At 50.0% G+C, this 15,290-nt stretch overlaps 1 protein-coding gene across 2 annotated transcripts in view; it reads left to right on the forward strand.

The window, feature by feature from the left end:
* TRABD2A (TraB domain containing 2A) overlaps window positions 1-15,290 on the forward strand; it is a 66,926-nt gene that overhangs the window by 46,522 nt on the left and 5,114 nt on the right. The window contains exons 3-5 of one of the 2 annotated variants that reach the window (XM_082743478.1): window positions 3,017-3,163; window positions 5,519-5,693; window positions 10,804-10,859. In XM_082743478.1, coding sequence (XP_082599604.1) covers window positions 3,017-3,163; window positions 5,519-5,693; window positions 10,804-10,859 — 378 coding nt within the window. Of the gene's footprint in view, window positions 1-3,016; window positions 3,164-5,518; window positions 5,694-10,803; window positions 10,895-15,290 lie in introns of both variants that reach the window. The other variant, XM_082743477.1, reaches the window with a different exon arrangement.

The following is a 15,290-nucleotide window of genomic DNA, read 5'->3' on the forward strand; positions in this document are numbered from 1 at the left end:
TCGGGTCTTTACAGATGATTTAAGATGAGGTCACTGGGGTGGGCATTGATCCAATATGACTGTGTCCTTTTACAAAGGGAAAGTTTGGACACAGACCCACATGGGGAGTGTGCCACATGGAGCTTGGAGTTCTGTAGCCACAAGCCAAGGGAGGACCGGAAGCTAGGAGAGACTCCTGGAACAGATCCTTCCTTAAGTCCTTCAGAGGGAGCATGGCCCTGCCAAGCCAGCCCCTTGATTTTGGATTTCTGGCCTCCAGAACTCTGCCGCAATACATTTCCGTTGCTTAAGCCTTCCGGGTTGTGGTCCTTTGTTATGGTAGCCCTGGGGAAAGTAAGTCACCAAGTGAGGAACTGTTAGCAGAGTCTCCAAAGAAAGGGATTGATGGGCTAGAGAGGAGGAGGGGTGGGGGGAGGGGGTTTGTTAGGGATGAGGTGTGTTGGGGGGGGCAGCATGCACGGCCGGCCCGCCGGCCTGGACCCTGTGCTTGCTGCTTTGCCCTGCCTTCCCTTCCTGCTTGCCTGCCTCAGTTCTCAGCTGGACAGGCTGCCTGGGAACAGATGGGATCCTGCGATGCCGGGAGGCTAGGTCGGTGACAAGCCTCCTAGGAGAGGCCTCTGTGCTCAGCGTAACAGGACACAGTTGTTTGGGAGGAGTTTGCTAATCTGTGAGTCAGATCCTGACACCTCAGATTTCTCAGATGGGCTCAGACTTCACCAAGCACAGCAAGGAGAGTGAATTGCCTCAGAATGACCCACAGTCATGAAGCCTATTAGACTGTGGGGCCTTTCCAGGTGCCACAGTATGTCTCTGAGGAAACCGGGTCTGGACCTCCATGGTGTCCGTCGGCTGAGTTTGGGGCTGTGTATTGTTTTTGTGGCTCTGTCTTGTGTTCCCTGACTCCTGCTCTGGGGCCTTGAGACTTCCTGCAGAGGACCCGGGGGGAGTTACCTCCTACAGCTGCGGAGGCTGACACAGAAGGCCCCCGCCTGGTTTGCCCCAAACAAGGGCCCTCCAGAAGGGCCTCAGGGCCCTGCTCCTGGCTGCATGGAGCTTGATCATCAAAAGTAAATTAACATCCCAGCGAAGCTTTGGAAGTCTGTTCCAAACAGGTGAAATGTCTTTTGGGTAAAAGACATTTGACCACATCGAGAAGGAACTGAATAAACAAAGGCCTGGTTTAACCTGCCTGACGGGCCACTCAGACTTCTCCATTTGGCAGATCGGCCTGTCCAGTGGGATAGGTGGCTCTGTCTTCTCTAAATACCAGGAACGCCTTCAGAAAAGCATTTCAAAGTCAGTGGGAACTCTTGGAGGAAGGTCTGACACCTGGGCTTGTCCTGAATGCCTTTAGGAGAGGGCAGGCTCCATTAGCACGGGTTTGTGAGCCAAGCACAACTTGGTTCAGAGGTGTGAGACCTTGGCCTGGGGCTCCACAGACCTGAGAGGGGCTTCATTCTGCCCCTCCCCTCCTCTCCATAGATTTGTTCCTCCAGCTAATCCAGAGAAGTTACTCAGCCATTCCCAGTGGTGGTGGAGAGGTCCCAACTGTGTGGCTTTAGAACCCAGAGGCTCATCTTTGTGGATGGCCAAGTTTCCTCACTGAGATCATAATTTGTGGACATGCACCTGGGTGTGTCTGTCAGCTCCTGTCATCAGAGAGGGGTGGGGACAGGGCCTGGCCAAGAAGGTCTGGACCCAACAGAGAGGAGGGGGACATTTTGAGAGGAGAGGAGGGGATTCTACAGAGGGACCTGCCCCCACTGCCTTGGGTTCAAGCCTCAGGACACAGCCAATAGCGTAACCAAGGGAGACCGGGCCACTGGAGGAAGGTGTACAGCAGGCGTGGGTCACTATGGCCTATGGGAAGCAAGTCACCGAGCCCTCCTGCCTCTTTGCCCTCAGAATGAATGGGAGATGTGTGACAGGAGGAAGTCAGGGGGTTGGGGCTGCGCAGGGTCATCTGCTGACTGGAGACACGTAACATGTCTCCAGAGAACTTCCTGCTGAAGACCTCATCGAGTGCTCAAGTGTCAGCACCCGCCTCTCTGTCAGTAAATGGGGAGGGAATATTCCAGCCAGGCGGTGTCTGTACATGACTACTGGGGCAGCACGTGGAAGGGCAGCTGTTGAAGGTGATGTGTCTGCATCCACACCTGGGAAGGGCAAGAGAGAGAGAGAGAGTGCCATGGCATCTTCACTGTGGTCAGGAGCCCCAGTCCCACCTGGTGCCAGAATCCCCCCTCCCCCTCTGTCCCAGCTCTCCAGTGCCACAAAGAATCCAGTTTTGTCAAATTCCTTGAGGCTGGATTTTCCCAAAAGATGTGCAGTGAACCCTTCTCTAGTGATATGTGGCCCAAATAAACTTGGGAAACCTGCCACACTCTCTCCCTTTGGAAGAACCCGCAGCTCCCATTAGTGGGTATCAGAGACTCTGAGAAACCCATACAGATAAAGCTGTTTGGTTTTGTTTAGTCCTCGTTTCCTCCTTCTCTATAACTTCTATTAACTGTAACTTCTATTTATGTCCCACCGACCCAGTGAACCCATTAGGCAGCAGACACCCCATTGGTGGTTAGAACAGACTTGTGGATGTTGTGTATAGGTTCCTCTCCAGTCCTTTGTGTAAGTGAAGCTTTCATCAGTATGTGCCTATCTGTGTGCCCAGCTGCCTCCTGCCATTCCTCCCCAGCTTTTTCAGACCTTCATCGCAAGCCTTTCTCTGGTCTCTTCATCTCCTGGGGACTCTCATGGGATAGCTCCTGGTGGTCTGTGTTTGTTTTAAGACACTTCCTCCTGTGTGACCCACAAGGGGCCAACTTGGGTAGGACAGTCCTCCTTTCCTTTGGACACTCTCCAGGGATTTGTGTTCCTCTTTTCAGCAGCAGCATCCATGTCCTTGCACAACAAACCCAGAGGTGAGGCCATTGCCAACCTTGGACAAAAGAAATAAGATGGCAGCTAATGATTGCTGTGTCGGTGAACTTAAAAGGGGTCCTGTGTTTTCTTCCCTTAGGTCATCTTTGCTTTGAACCAGACCCTCTTGCAGCAGGAGAGCCTTCGAGCAGGCAGCCTTCAGATCCCCTACACGACGGAGGATCTCATCAAACACTATAACTGTGGGGACCTCAGCTCTGTCATCTTCAGCCATGACAGCTCCCAGGTGAGGGCCTTGGTCCTCTGCCCAGCTCAGCGTGCATTTAAGCACAAGAGAAAGACATTACCTACTGACACCTGGACCTTCTGTGTACAAAGGATCAAGGTCATAAATGGCTCCAAAATAAAAACTCCAAAAATAAAACTGGGCAGGTTTAGATGTTGAAGGAGATGCTGCAGCTAATAGAGGCATTCTTTATGCTACTGGGAACTGGGGGCGTTGATGAGCGTTAATTCTCAGATTGAGGCAAAGAATGAAACTTCGAGGGATCCAGCAGCCGGGGCGGCCTCTGGGGCATGGAAGGAATCTGAGGGCGAAAGCCCCCTGGCTGGCTTAGGCAGTACTTCTGGGAAGTGATGGAGCAGAACTTCAGCTGCACCTCAGCAGTGGCTTCTAGGGGCACGTGAGCAGGATGGGTTGGATTGTGCCGGTGATCGAGCTGGTGTAGTGAGTGACACACGGGACAGGTCTTACCTGTGGCCTCTCAAGGGGAAAGGAAGCTCAGAGTGCAGCCTCCCTACGGGGATGTTTGTTACTCTTTTATCAACAAGCTTCCTGGGGACAAACCGTGGCTTCCTACCCTCCCCCCCACCAATACCATATGGCGGGGGCAAGTGCCAGCTGAGCTTCTGAGATGGGGAGTGTGTTGTTTCCAGCCCCAGGACCAGTGTCCTCAAGCGGGAGGAGGGCGAGAGTGATGCTTGTGGTCTGTTAGGTCTGGGGACCCTGTTGTAAGGCAATGTGCGTGAATATAAGAGGTGAACAAGGAATGGCAGCCTGGGGAAGAGGGACAACAGAGGCTGGACCCGGCATCAGCCCCACAAGCATCAAAATAGTTAATGAGTCTAGTGCTGGAGGAAGTAAAACCCAGGCAAAGCAACAAGGGGAAGGGGAGAACAAGGAATGCACTACAGAAGGAATAGTAGAGTTATGGTGATGACAGTTCTTGCTGGCACTTGTAGTGGGTGTGGGGTAAGTGGGGAGACAAGTCACGGTCAATTGGGACATATTAAAATCCGAAATGGCAGGAAAAGCTAATACGGACAGGGGATTTGGAAATTAGATGGGTAAATGCGAAGGCTGGTGGGGGCGGTCAGAGAGAGGCTCCTTATGATTCCCTTTTCTGTGGCTCCTTCATCCCTGGCCTCCTCACAGCGCCCCCACCGGTGGTGTGGGGTACTGAGGAGGTGGTGCCAGGAGGGCCAGGCTGGTCACGCTGAGGGGCGCAGGTCAGGGGGCACGTTCGGCATTTAGAAGGGACAGCAGGATGGCAGTGGGAGGCTGCCCTGCACACTCTGGGCTGCCTGTGGGGGAGGGGATGGTACAAAGGAAGTGCTGTGCTGAAGAGAAGGGACATGGAGAAATGGACAGAAGGATCGCACATAAACGACAGGATTTTTGAAAAGACGATAAAGGAATAGATGAAGGCTTTAGATTTGGAAATAAAAAAAAAAGTATTCCAAGTAAATAGCCGAAGGGGATCTGTTGTTGGTGAAATGGAAATTGACGGCTGTGCCACAGAATAAGGACATGCAGAAGGACTTGGAGGGGCTACTGCAGGTGGGAGAAGCTGCCTGGGAGGATATCCTGTTTTATAAGCTCGCAAATGGTGAAGCTTGTTAGATCCCTGGGTAGAGGAGAGAGCACCGCACCCAGGAGGAGGGGATCCACGTGGGGTGGGAGAGAACCTGCGTGTCGCCTCATCTACAGCCGCTGGGCTGCAAGTACCACCTGGATGGTCATAGTTTGGTGTAACGTCACCCTTTTGTTAGTCCAAACACCGCAGCTGGCCAAGATGTGTGCCGGAGCCAGGTGAAACACTTGCCAGGAGGGCCAAGAACACCGGAGAAAGCAAGAGGAAGACATGGGAATTGGAGTCGTAAATTCTATGGAATTTAGAAAACAGTCAAATGGCTATAGGCGTTCCATGTGTTTGATGGTAGAATCATAATCATTGGTTCTAAACGATGTATTTATGTAAAAGTATTTTCCTAAAGAAAGCATGTGTGAATCTGACAAGTACAAACTCGGGATGTGCTAAGGCAAAGATAGGGTCTCCTTGTACAAACACATGGTGCCAAGCACTCTCATTTAAATGGAAGAGAAGCGCTGTCTAAAATAGCCCAAGGGTTCTTTCAGTGCTTCATTTACTGTGTTTGCACCTGGGTTACAGACAATGATATCCCAGTTTGAAAAAGCAGGTGGGAGACCCCAAGAGAGGTGGGTCCGCACCGCCCCCCCCCCCCCCCCGCCCCCAGCGGTTTGACTGTCTAGGCTGGGTGATTTGGCGCTCCAATTAAGCAACTTACTTCGTTACTCTGTTCCCCCTAATTTTTTCCTTTTCTCTCTCTTTTGGCGGAGGTTCCCAATTTTATTAATGCCACACTGCCGCCCCAGGAGCGCGTCACGGCGCAGGAGATCGACAGCTACTTCCGCCAGGAGCTTATCTACAAGCGGAATGAGAGAATGGGGAAGCGGGTGAAGGCGCTCTTGGAAGAGTTTCCTGATAAAGGCTTTTTCTTTGCCTTTGGAGCTGGTGAGTCGTAGGTTCCCGCTGCTGGGACACTGGGCTCGGATGCTCCTTCCACGAGGGGCCTGCTGGGGTGGCGCCTGGAGGAAAAGAGCTGAACGGCAGGCACCTTCTTTGCCGTAGTTCACTCGCCAAGAGGCTCTGCTGATGCCCCAGCGCCCCGCAGGGCTGCAACTTAGCTGGAAGGCCCGGGGCGTATAGACCCCGCTGCTACCAGCATACGGGGAAACAGACTGGGAAAATGATTTCCTTCTGTTGGCTTTTTGAAAAAATTATCCCCTCTTCTTGAGTGATTCTATCACTTTCTATCTTTGCCCCCTCCAGAATTAAAGATGGAAGTGCCAGAGCCTGGTAGGGTGCAGAGAGACCATTTGCTGGCCTCCGCTTTCTCCCTTCATTTCTTCCACTAGCTTCATAGACTTGGGCAAGTCACCTCCCTCAGTTTTTCTTAGGAGTAAAATGGGGGAGGGGGGGTTGGAGAGAAGCTCTTCCAGAGTGGCTGGAGGGGTCCGGTATAATTATTATCACTTGACCTCAAGATCCTGCTTCATTACAGCAGCGAAATCTTTTTTTTTTTCTTCCCCCCAACCTAACATAACATTCACAGGTTCCAGGGATTAGGTTGCAGATTTCCGGGGGCCATTTTCACAACATATGAAAATTAGTCAACATGCTAACCCCATATAAGTAGACTAAAGGCTAAGCATCAAGTGATGCTCTCAATAGTTGTAGAAAAAGCTGTTGATAAAGTGCAGTATTCTTTCATGATAAACACACTCCTCAGAATTGGGCTAGAAGGGAATTTACTTCATCAGCCTGTGAAAGGTCAGTATGAAAAATCCCACATTAATGTTTAATGGTGAAAGCCCAGAACAGTTTCCCCCTAAGGTCAGGAGTAAGACAAGGATGGCTGTTCTCACTGTGTGTCTCTTCAACAATGTAAAATTAGACACAGAAAAGGAATAAAAAACATTTAAATTGGAAAGGAAGAAGTGAAACTGTATTTTTTCTCAGGTGCAATGGTCTTGTGTATAGAAAATGCTAGGTAATCCATCAAAAAACCGTGAGCACTAATAACCAAGGGTGTAAGGAGGCAGGATACAAGATTAATATACAAAAATCAGTCATGTTTCTATATTCTAGCAATGAAATTTTGAAAATGCGGCTAAGAAACCGGGGCTATCTATTTATTTATTTATTTATATTTAATTTTTTTTTTAATTTTTTTTTTTAAGATTTTATTTATTTATTTGACAGAGAGAAATCACAAGTAGATGGAGAGGCAGGCAGAGAGAGAGGAAGGGAAGCAGGCTCCCTGCTGAGCAGAGAGCCCGTTGCGGGACTCGATCCCAGGACCCTGAGATCATGACCTGAGCCGAAGGCAGCAGCTTAACCCACTGAGCCACCCAGGCGCCCCAATTTATTTATTTATATTAAATTTAAATCCAACTAATTTAAAGCACACATACAGTGTGTTGTTAGTTTCAGAGGTAGAGTTCAGTGATCATCAGTCTTATATAACACCCAGTGCTCGTTAACATCATGTGCCCTCCTTAATGTCCATCACCCAGTTACTCCTTCCCTCCACCCACCTCCTTTCCAGCAACCCTCAGTTTGTTTCCTATGACTAAGGGTCTCTTATGGTTTTTCTGAAGCCAGTTCCATTTAAAAGCATAAAAAAATGCTTACTACTAAATTTAACAAGTGACATGCATGGTGTATAATGAAAACTAAAAATGTAATAGAAAGGAATTAAAGAAGACCTAAGTAAATGGAAAGACATCTCATGGTCATGAATTGGAAGACTTGATAAATACTGCTAAAATGACAGTATTCCCCCAAATTGATCTATACATTCAGTGTAATTGTTATCAAAATCTCAGCTGATTAAAATGTTTTAAAATTAGATAGTGGTGATGTTTGCACAACTTTATGAATATTTCAAAAATCTCTGAATTGCACACTTTAAAAGAATGTATTTTAGGGGCGCCTGGCTGGCTTAGTCGGGAGAGCGTACGACTCGATTTCCAGGTCATGTGTTCGAGCCCCTCGTTGGGTATAGAGATTACTAAAATAAATAAAAAGAAGACAAGTTTTATATTATGTGAATTATATTCAAATAAAGCTGTTGTGGAGAAAATGAGAGGTTGGGCTCCTATATTTTGTTCATTGAAAAATGAACAATTTTGCCTTTGGTAGCTGGTTCCTGTGAGCTGGGTGAGCAATTTTCCTCTTCCCTGAATTATTCTGTATTTGGATTGTGCACTCTGCCAGGTCGTACTGTGCCCACAACTGGCCCGTCTCTAAAGCTGTTGGCTCTGGTCCTGTGGCATCCTATAGGAGTTAGGTCCCAGAAGCCCTCATGGTGTCTGGTGGTGTGATGGTGGCTCTCTCTTGGGATGCAGAACTGGTAGCTTTGTTCCAGTGGCTGGCTGTTCCAGTGCTGGGTCTTCCAGGAGGGAAGGTGCCAACTCCTGAGCATGGTCTTTTGCTTTCCACTCCTGCCAGACTCAGCTGATGTCTCCTGAGCTTTCCTGATGTTCAGTGGTAGAGTAGGGCACTGGGTGCTGGGGGAAAGGTGGATGTTTTGAGATGACAGTGACTTGCCCTGTGGTGTGAGGCTGGGCAGCACACCAGGTTGGTGGGCAGGTTGGTGGGCAGGTTGATCTGAGCAGATCGTGGGGCAGGCCCTCTAGTTGGGGACTGTGCTGGACAGAGGGCTCAGGTGAGACTGCAGCACCTGGGCTAGCCTCATTCTCTGTGCACAGTTCGTCGTACTGCTGCAGCTCTGGGGAGAGGCCTCGCAGCCGCTGGGCATTTGGGGATCGGGAGTGCCCTGGGCAGCTGCTAGTGCCAGGTTCTCTTCCCTGGAGCTTTTTTCTCCACCTCTTGAATCCATTTCTCCGTGCCTTCCGAAGGCTGTGTTGGCTGAAGGAACCCCAGAAATTTCTCCTGACATGTAGTACTAGTGCTTTAAAATTTAAAAAATCTGCGGTTAGCAAACTTTTAATTGCAAAGTGAGGATAACCGAAAACTAAAAGCTCCAGCATTTAAAAGCAAACAACAGCTTTTGCTACAGGGGCCTGGAGATAAAATTTAGAGATGAGAAATGGAGTGTGCCTTTAGAGTAGGAGGAAAATTAAGTCAAACAGAATAGCTCGGTTCTGTGATGAGAAAGCATTGTAATGGGGGCAGTTCATTGACTTGACAAATATTGTTTGTCTTCCTGATTGGTGGAGAGCGTGGAGTCTGGAGCCAGACCCCTGGGGTTTGAGATGCTATCTGCTTCATCTCTCAGTGCCTCTTCTCACCTGTAAAATGGGGATACTACTACGACCACCTTATAGGATTGTTGGCATGGGGGGATGGTGTCCAGTGATGTGTAAATCATTTTACCTTATAATGTTCAGTGACTGTTTATTTTTGTGATCACCCCTGCTGTGTGGGCTTGGCAATGGCTGGGGGAGTGAGGTCAGGGCAGCACTTGGCAAGCTTATTAGCCACACCCCCTTCCACCCAGCCCAGGCATAATCTTGTATGTATGTATGCATGTATATATAAGCGCATGTGCGGGGAGGGGGGGGAGGTAAGGTGGGAGAGAATTGGGGGGGAGGGAGAGGGACAAGCAGATTCCCCTGAGATCATGACCTGAACCGAAACTAAGAGTTGGACGCTCTACTGACTGAGCCAGCCAGGTGCCCAGGCATAATGTGTGCACTTCTGCACCGGGGTTAATCTGGGCCTTGCCAATGCCCCTTTCATCTGAGCCAGTTGCCTCTCATCAATATTGGAGTCATAGACCCTACAATTGAACCCAAGAATGGAGTAGGGCCCAATATCTTCTGCCATAGTCCCTGCCCTTGGCCTTCCTAGGGTCACAGAGGCTGATCCAGGTTCCTTCTGTGGGACCAGGACACGGGAGAGACCTACAGACCACTTGTCGTCTCTTCTGAAGCATGGATGGACCTTAATTTGCTGTCCCAGTCTCTGGTTATCAAATACTGAGGTGTCAAAATTGCATAGACTCTGCCGCTGCTTAGACCTTAAACAGGTCCGGAACCTGTTTTACCTGTTTTCTAATTTAAAGTGGAGATAATAACAATCCCTCTAAAGTTCTATGCCATCACGTGATAGACTGCTGCAATTTAATGGGCCATTTAGGACATTAAAGTGCCATACACTGTCACAGACAGGGTCATGTCAGTTCTGAGCATCAAAACCAAAGGAGGGGTGCCTGGGTGGCACAGTCTGTTAAGCATCTGATTCTTAATCTCAGCTCAGGTCTTGATCTCAGGGTCATGAGTTCGAGCTCTGTGCTGGGCTCCATGCATGGAGCCACCTAAAAAAAACAAGAACAAAAACAAAAAAACCTGAAAGGAAAGAAGGTTAATCTCGAGATCTACTTTTGGCCTTTAAAATGTTTATTTGAAGATGTCACCACAAGCTTATCTGTTTGATCTTTGTTGTTTTTTATCAAAAGGGAAAAAGTGAGGGGAGCCTGGGTGGCTCAGTGGGTTAAAGCCTCTGCCTCAGCTCAGGTCATGATCTCAGGGTTCTGGGATCAAGCCCCGTGTCAGACTCTCTGCTCGGTGGGGAGCCTGCTTCCCCCACCCTCTCTGCCTGCCTCTCTACTTGTGATCGCTGTCTGTCAAATAAATAAAATCTTAAAAAAAAAAAAAAAGGGGAAAAACTGAAATAAAATTCAAGCTGTTTCCAGCTATGGCGGCTTCTGCTAAACAGAGGTTTTAACTGTACATTTATCTTTATGTGTCGGACAGAAGGGGGCTTGGGTCTTAGAGGTGGTTGGCTTATATAAATAAGGAGAATTGTCAGGACTGTTAACAGTGCCTTCAGAGGTAGAAGGTTGGGATTTGGTGTCTCGGCTGTCCTCTTACTGTGTGACTCTGGGCAGCTCACTGCACTTTTCTGATCCTCTGTGTCCTCATCTCTGAAATAATGGTTACTGCTCCCTGTCTAGACACTCTGGAACTCTCCTGGGCTGGACAGAAGGGATGGTGGGTTGCCCAGGTTATTTCTTTGATCTGGGGTATATGTTTGGGGGTATGTTTAGTAATCATGGGAACTGCCGTGTTTCTGATCATTTTTCTTCCCGCAGGTCATTTCATGGGCAACAACACAGTACTTGATGTCTTGCGGCGCGAAGGCTATGAGGTAGAACACGCCCCCGCTGGACGACCCATCAACAAGTAACCTTCCTGTGCTTCTATCCTGGTTGGGGAGCAAGTAGGGGGACCAAGACCCCCACAGGGCTGCCTGGGCACCGAGGTGGGCTGTCCCCTGAGGGGCTCCAGAGGCCCCCAGCAATGCTCTTATCACCTTTCCCATCTGGTGGCTAAATGGACACTTGGCACCCAGCTCAGCTGGCATCCTGGTTTGGCTGCGGCTCTGTCAGACGTGGGTTGGCTGCAGACACTTTGGGCAACAAAAGACTGTGGACTTTTCCTCACAGTCTTGAAGCAGAGAATTAGAAGGAGAGACTGTTCCACGGTCCTGGGGGCCCCAGGACGGGTGGTTTGGCTTAATGCTCAGTGCCCTTCCAGTGGGCATTTGGGAGGTTTCAGGGAGGCAGATGGTGGAATCAGTCATATTGTCAGGTCAGAGGGGCTAAAGGCGCAGGACGCCCCTGTGAGACCCATCTTGGGGGCAGGAGCCAAACCCCTTCTCTTTCCCTAAGCTCTCCCCACCCCCAGGTCAGTTTATTTCTAATTTTGATGGCCGTGTGGATACTTCCTTCCCTTTTCATACTAGTCAGTTTGGGCTGCCATCCCAGAATTCCACAAACTGGGCACTTGAATAACAAAAATATATTTACTGTCAGTTTTGGAGGCCAGAAGTCCAAAATCCAGGTGTTGGTAGGTTCGGTTTCCCCTGATGTCTCTCTGGCTGGCAGATGGCGCCCTCTGTGCACACATAATCCCAGCGTCTCGGTTTAATTTTCCCCCTTACAAGGACACCAGTCAGATGATCCCAGCCCATCCTAACAGCTTCATTTTAGCTTAATCACCTCTTTAAAGGCCCTGCCTATGAATACAGTCACATTCTGAGGAACTGGCTGTCAAGGCTTCAACATAGGAATTCGGCCCAGAGCACAGGCCATTCCTCCCTCCGCTTCTTCACCAGCGCCCCCTCCTGGCAGAGATCTCAGTGGTGCTGAGGTGAATGCGGAGGTGGGGGGTGGTCCTCTGCTGAGGGGGTAGAGAGGGGGTAGGAGGTGGTGCCTGCTTATGGCTGCTCTTCCCCAGGGACCCTCTCTCTCTCTTCAGAATCTCCCTTAACTCATGTTGTTTCAAGCCAGGGCCTCTTGCTAGCCCCTTACTCCAGAGGGTCCTTCCTCAAAGTCCAGTGACCCCCCAGGGGTGGGTGGGGGGGGAGGTGGGCCAGAATTCTAACAGTATCCCTCAGTACAGCCTGGGCCCATCTCCCCCCGCTACTTGATACCTACACGCAGTGCATCAGTAGTAACTGTTCTGCACTGGCACCCTTACTCTGAAAAAGCCCTCTCCTGAGACTCCTCATTTCTCACCTTTATCACACCTCGGGCCTCCTTTCTCCGGTTCCCTCCTCTCCTTTCCCCTGGCCCTCCATTCTTTCCTTTCTGTGGGACTAACCTTGCAAGTGTCCCTTCCTCAGAAACCTTCAGTGGTTTCTCCCTGTTCTTTTCCAAAGTCCGATTTCTGTGCACTGATGTCTCAGCTCCCAGTCCCTACCGTTTTTCCAGCACAGGTAGGCTTCTTGCATGGGAAAACCTCCGGTCCAGGCTGCTGCCTGTGCACCTCCCCCTGACAGGGAAGACCCTGCCCCTCCTTCAGCCAGCTCTGCTGATGGCCCAAGTGTGGCTCTTTCTCTCCCTCATCTCCTCCGTCAGCCCTGGACGGAGAACCCAGCCCTTAGTGGTTCCTGCTTGGTTTGGGGGGACTGGGTCTTTCCTCACCTATGGGCTCTGTGCTCCTGGATAGCAGGGTGGGCTGGGCCTCCTGGTCCCTTCTCAGCTCCCCGCCCTGCTGCGGGGCTGACTCGGCTGGTGTTTGGCACCCAGTGCTTGTGGGTGCTGAAGAGGACCCTGCCGTGCCTGTGTGTGTATGTGTGTATATGTACATGGGTGTGCATGTACGTGTGTGCATGTGTATGTACGTATGTGCACTTCCTACTTCTCTTTCTAACCCTGAAACCTGCCTCTGGGAGGAAGTAAGGTCAGGAATCACAATTTTGAAAATCTCTCCGTGATTCTGATGCACAGTGAGGGCTGAGAACCATGCTGACATGCAGCCTGGCTGCTCACATTTCCAGGGGAGGAAAGAACATTTACTGATAGATTGTCAGGTGTCAGCCAAGTTTACACGGACTCTCAGTTAATCCTCAAAGCCAGCCTGTGAGGCAGGTGTTTCTTCTCCTTTCCTGACAGACAAACAGAAAGATCACACAGGTCATGAGTGCCATAGTGCCGGCTCAGAGTGCCCCACCTTCATGTCCCTTCTCTTTCTGCCCTTTCTTCTTCTATGTTTTACTTCCCAGATCTTTTGTCTTTGCTCAAGCAGTTTCCTCTGCCAGAGGGTCAGTTGTCATCCCCGCCCCTAATTCTGTCAGTATTTGTGAGGTCCAGTACAAATGCCCTATCTTCTTCTCTGCTCCAGCCAGGGCCCACCCCCACGCAGGAATTCCCAAGGGGTTTGGTGTGTGCATCTGTGGTACCTGTCCTGGCGTCTGGCACACCCTATGTGCTCCATTTGGGTAAATGTCTATGACTTCTCAGTGGTGAGCAGTGCTCCCAGGGAAGGCCACAAGGGAGCAGGAAGTCTGGAAAGGAGCTTCTGTTCAGGAAGAGGAGGGGGCGGGGTGGGGGGGAAAAGGGCCTAGAGCTGGGGGGAGGGTGGGGGGAAGTGTCCACAGTGAAGGTATTGGTGAGGGCCAGTGCAGTGGCTGTGAACACACCCACTTCCTTCCTACTCTCCTTAGCAGCGATCTGATAACACTTGAGGCATGATTCTGATCATATGGAATTTGGATCTGGGACAGGCTGTGTGAATGAGGGGGCAGGAGGCCTTCCAACTGGTGACCTAGCTTACTCCAGCCCTGCCAGCCCCTTGGGGTTTGGGGTAGACCAGTACGAGATGGACAGAGAAGGGCTGTATTTTGGAATAAGGGGAGGGCAACTGGCAGACACTCCCCTCCACTGTCACCTGGAACACACAGGAAATGCCGCTGGCAAGGCTCCTGCTGAGCTGATCCCAAGGATTTAGCCAGTCCCCCACACCCACACCTCTTCCAGGATAATGGATGCTGTAGGGTTTTTGTTTGTTTTTGTTTTTGTTTTTGCTACCACAACAAACTACTATAAACTTCAAGCAAGATTATTTTACAGTTCTGTAGATGAGAAGTCTGACATGTCTCATTGGGTTGACTTGATGTTAGTGGGGCTGCATTCCCTTCTGGAGCCTTCTGCATTCCCCTCTGGAGTTGGAGAGGGGAGGATCTGTTTACTCGCCTTTTCCAGTTTACAGAGGTTGCTCACATTTCCTGGTTTGTGACCTCTTCCACCATGTTCAAAGCCAGTGACACTGCATCTCGCTGACCATTCTTCTGTACTTACATCTCCCACAGGCCACAGAAAAGTTCTTTAGCTTTAAGGATGCATGTGATTAGATTGGGCCCACCCAGATAGCCTGGGGCAATCTCCCTCTCATAGTCCTATGTCACATCCAGAAAAGCCCTTTTACCAGGAAAGGTAACAAATGTGTTCACAGGTTCTGGGGATCAAGATGTGGACATCTCTGGGGGGGGGGGGGGTAATTATTCTGCCTACCACAAATCCAATGAGGATCTGGTGAATGTTCCTTAGGCTACACAGGGGTGTGCTCGAGGCTTCTGGCCATGCTTGTTGGCGCACATCCAGTGTCACTCATTCCCACACAGAGGGACTGGGAGGAAGGGGCATGCACATGGAATGCGGACCGTGAGCTCAGCCCTTTGTGAAGTGACTTAGTCGTTTCAATCCTCACAGCAGCCAGGCGAGATAGCTCAACTTCACAGAAACAGCAAAGGCCCGGAAAGGCTAATTACCTTGCCCTGGTTTCCAAGCCTGGGCTCTTTCCTGGATACCACATGTCCTCCTGTGGGTGTGTGCCCAGGAGAGGGGCCACTGCCATCCAGTGTTTCTTTCTTGGAGACTTCCATGGAGTGAGTAGATTATATGAAATTCAGGCAGGGGACAAACAGTTTCTCAGCCCAAGAGTCCTCTACTGTGGCCAGAATGACCATGGGCCTAGGCTTCATACATAACTAGAGGTTTTGCTAAACTTTGGGAATTCAGATGGACCAAAACATGGTAACCTATAACCTCAAGCTCTGCTGGGATACTTAAGCTAGCCCAGAAGTTCTGGGATGGATTGGGCTGTGTTCAGCCCCTGGGATTTTCTGTTCCTGGCAGAGCAGCAGCCAGAAACCTTGTGAGCATTTGTCTGTAGGGTCTCTCCCAGGAGATTATGGCGACACCATGCTATACTCTCCATATTTTCTATAATGAAATAGATCAGCTTTATAAGCCGAAAAAAAAAAAATCTTAATGATGAATGTTATTTGAAAATG

The sequence above is a fragment of the Mustela nivalis genome, assembly GCF_964662115.1.
Source record: "Mustela nivalis genome assembly, chromosome: 8".
NCBI lineage: Eukaryota > Metazoa > Chordata > Mammalia > Carnivora > Mustelidae > Mustela > Mustela nivalis.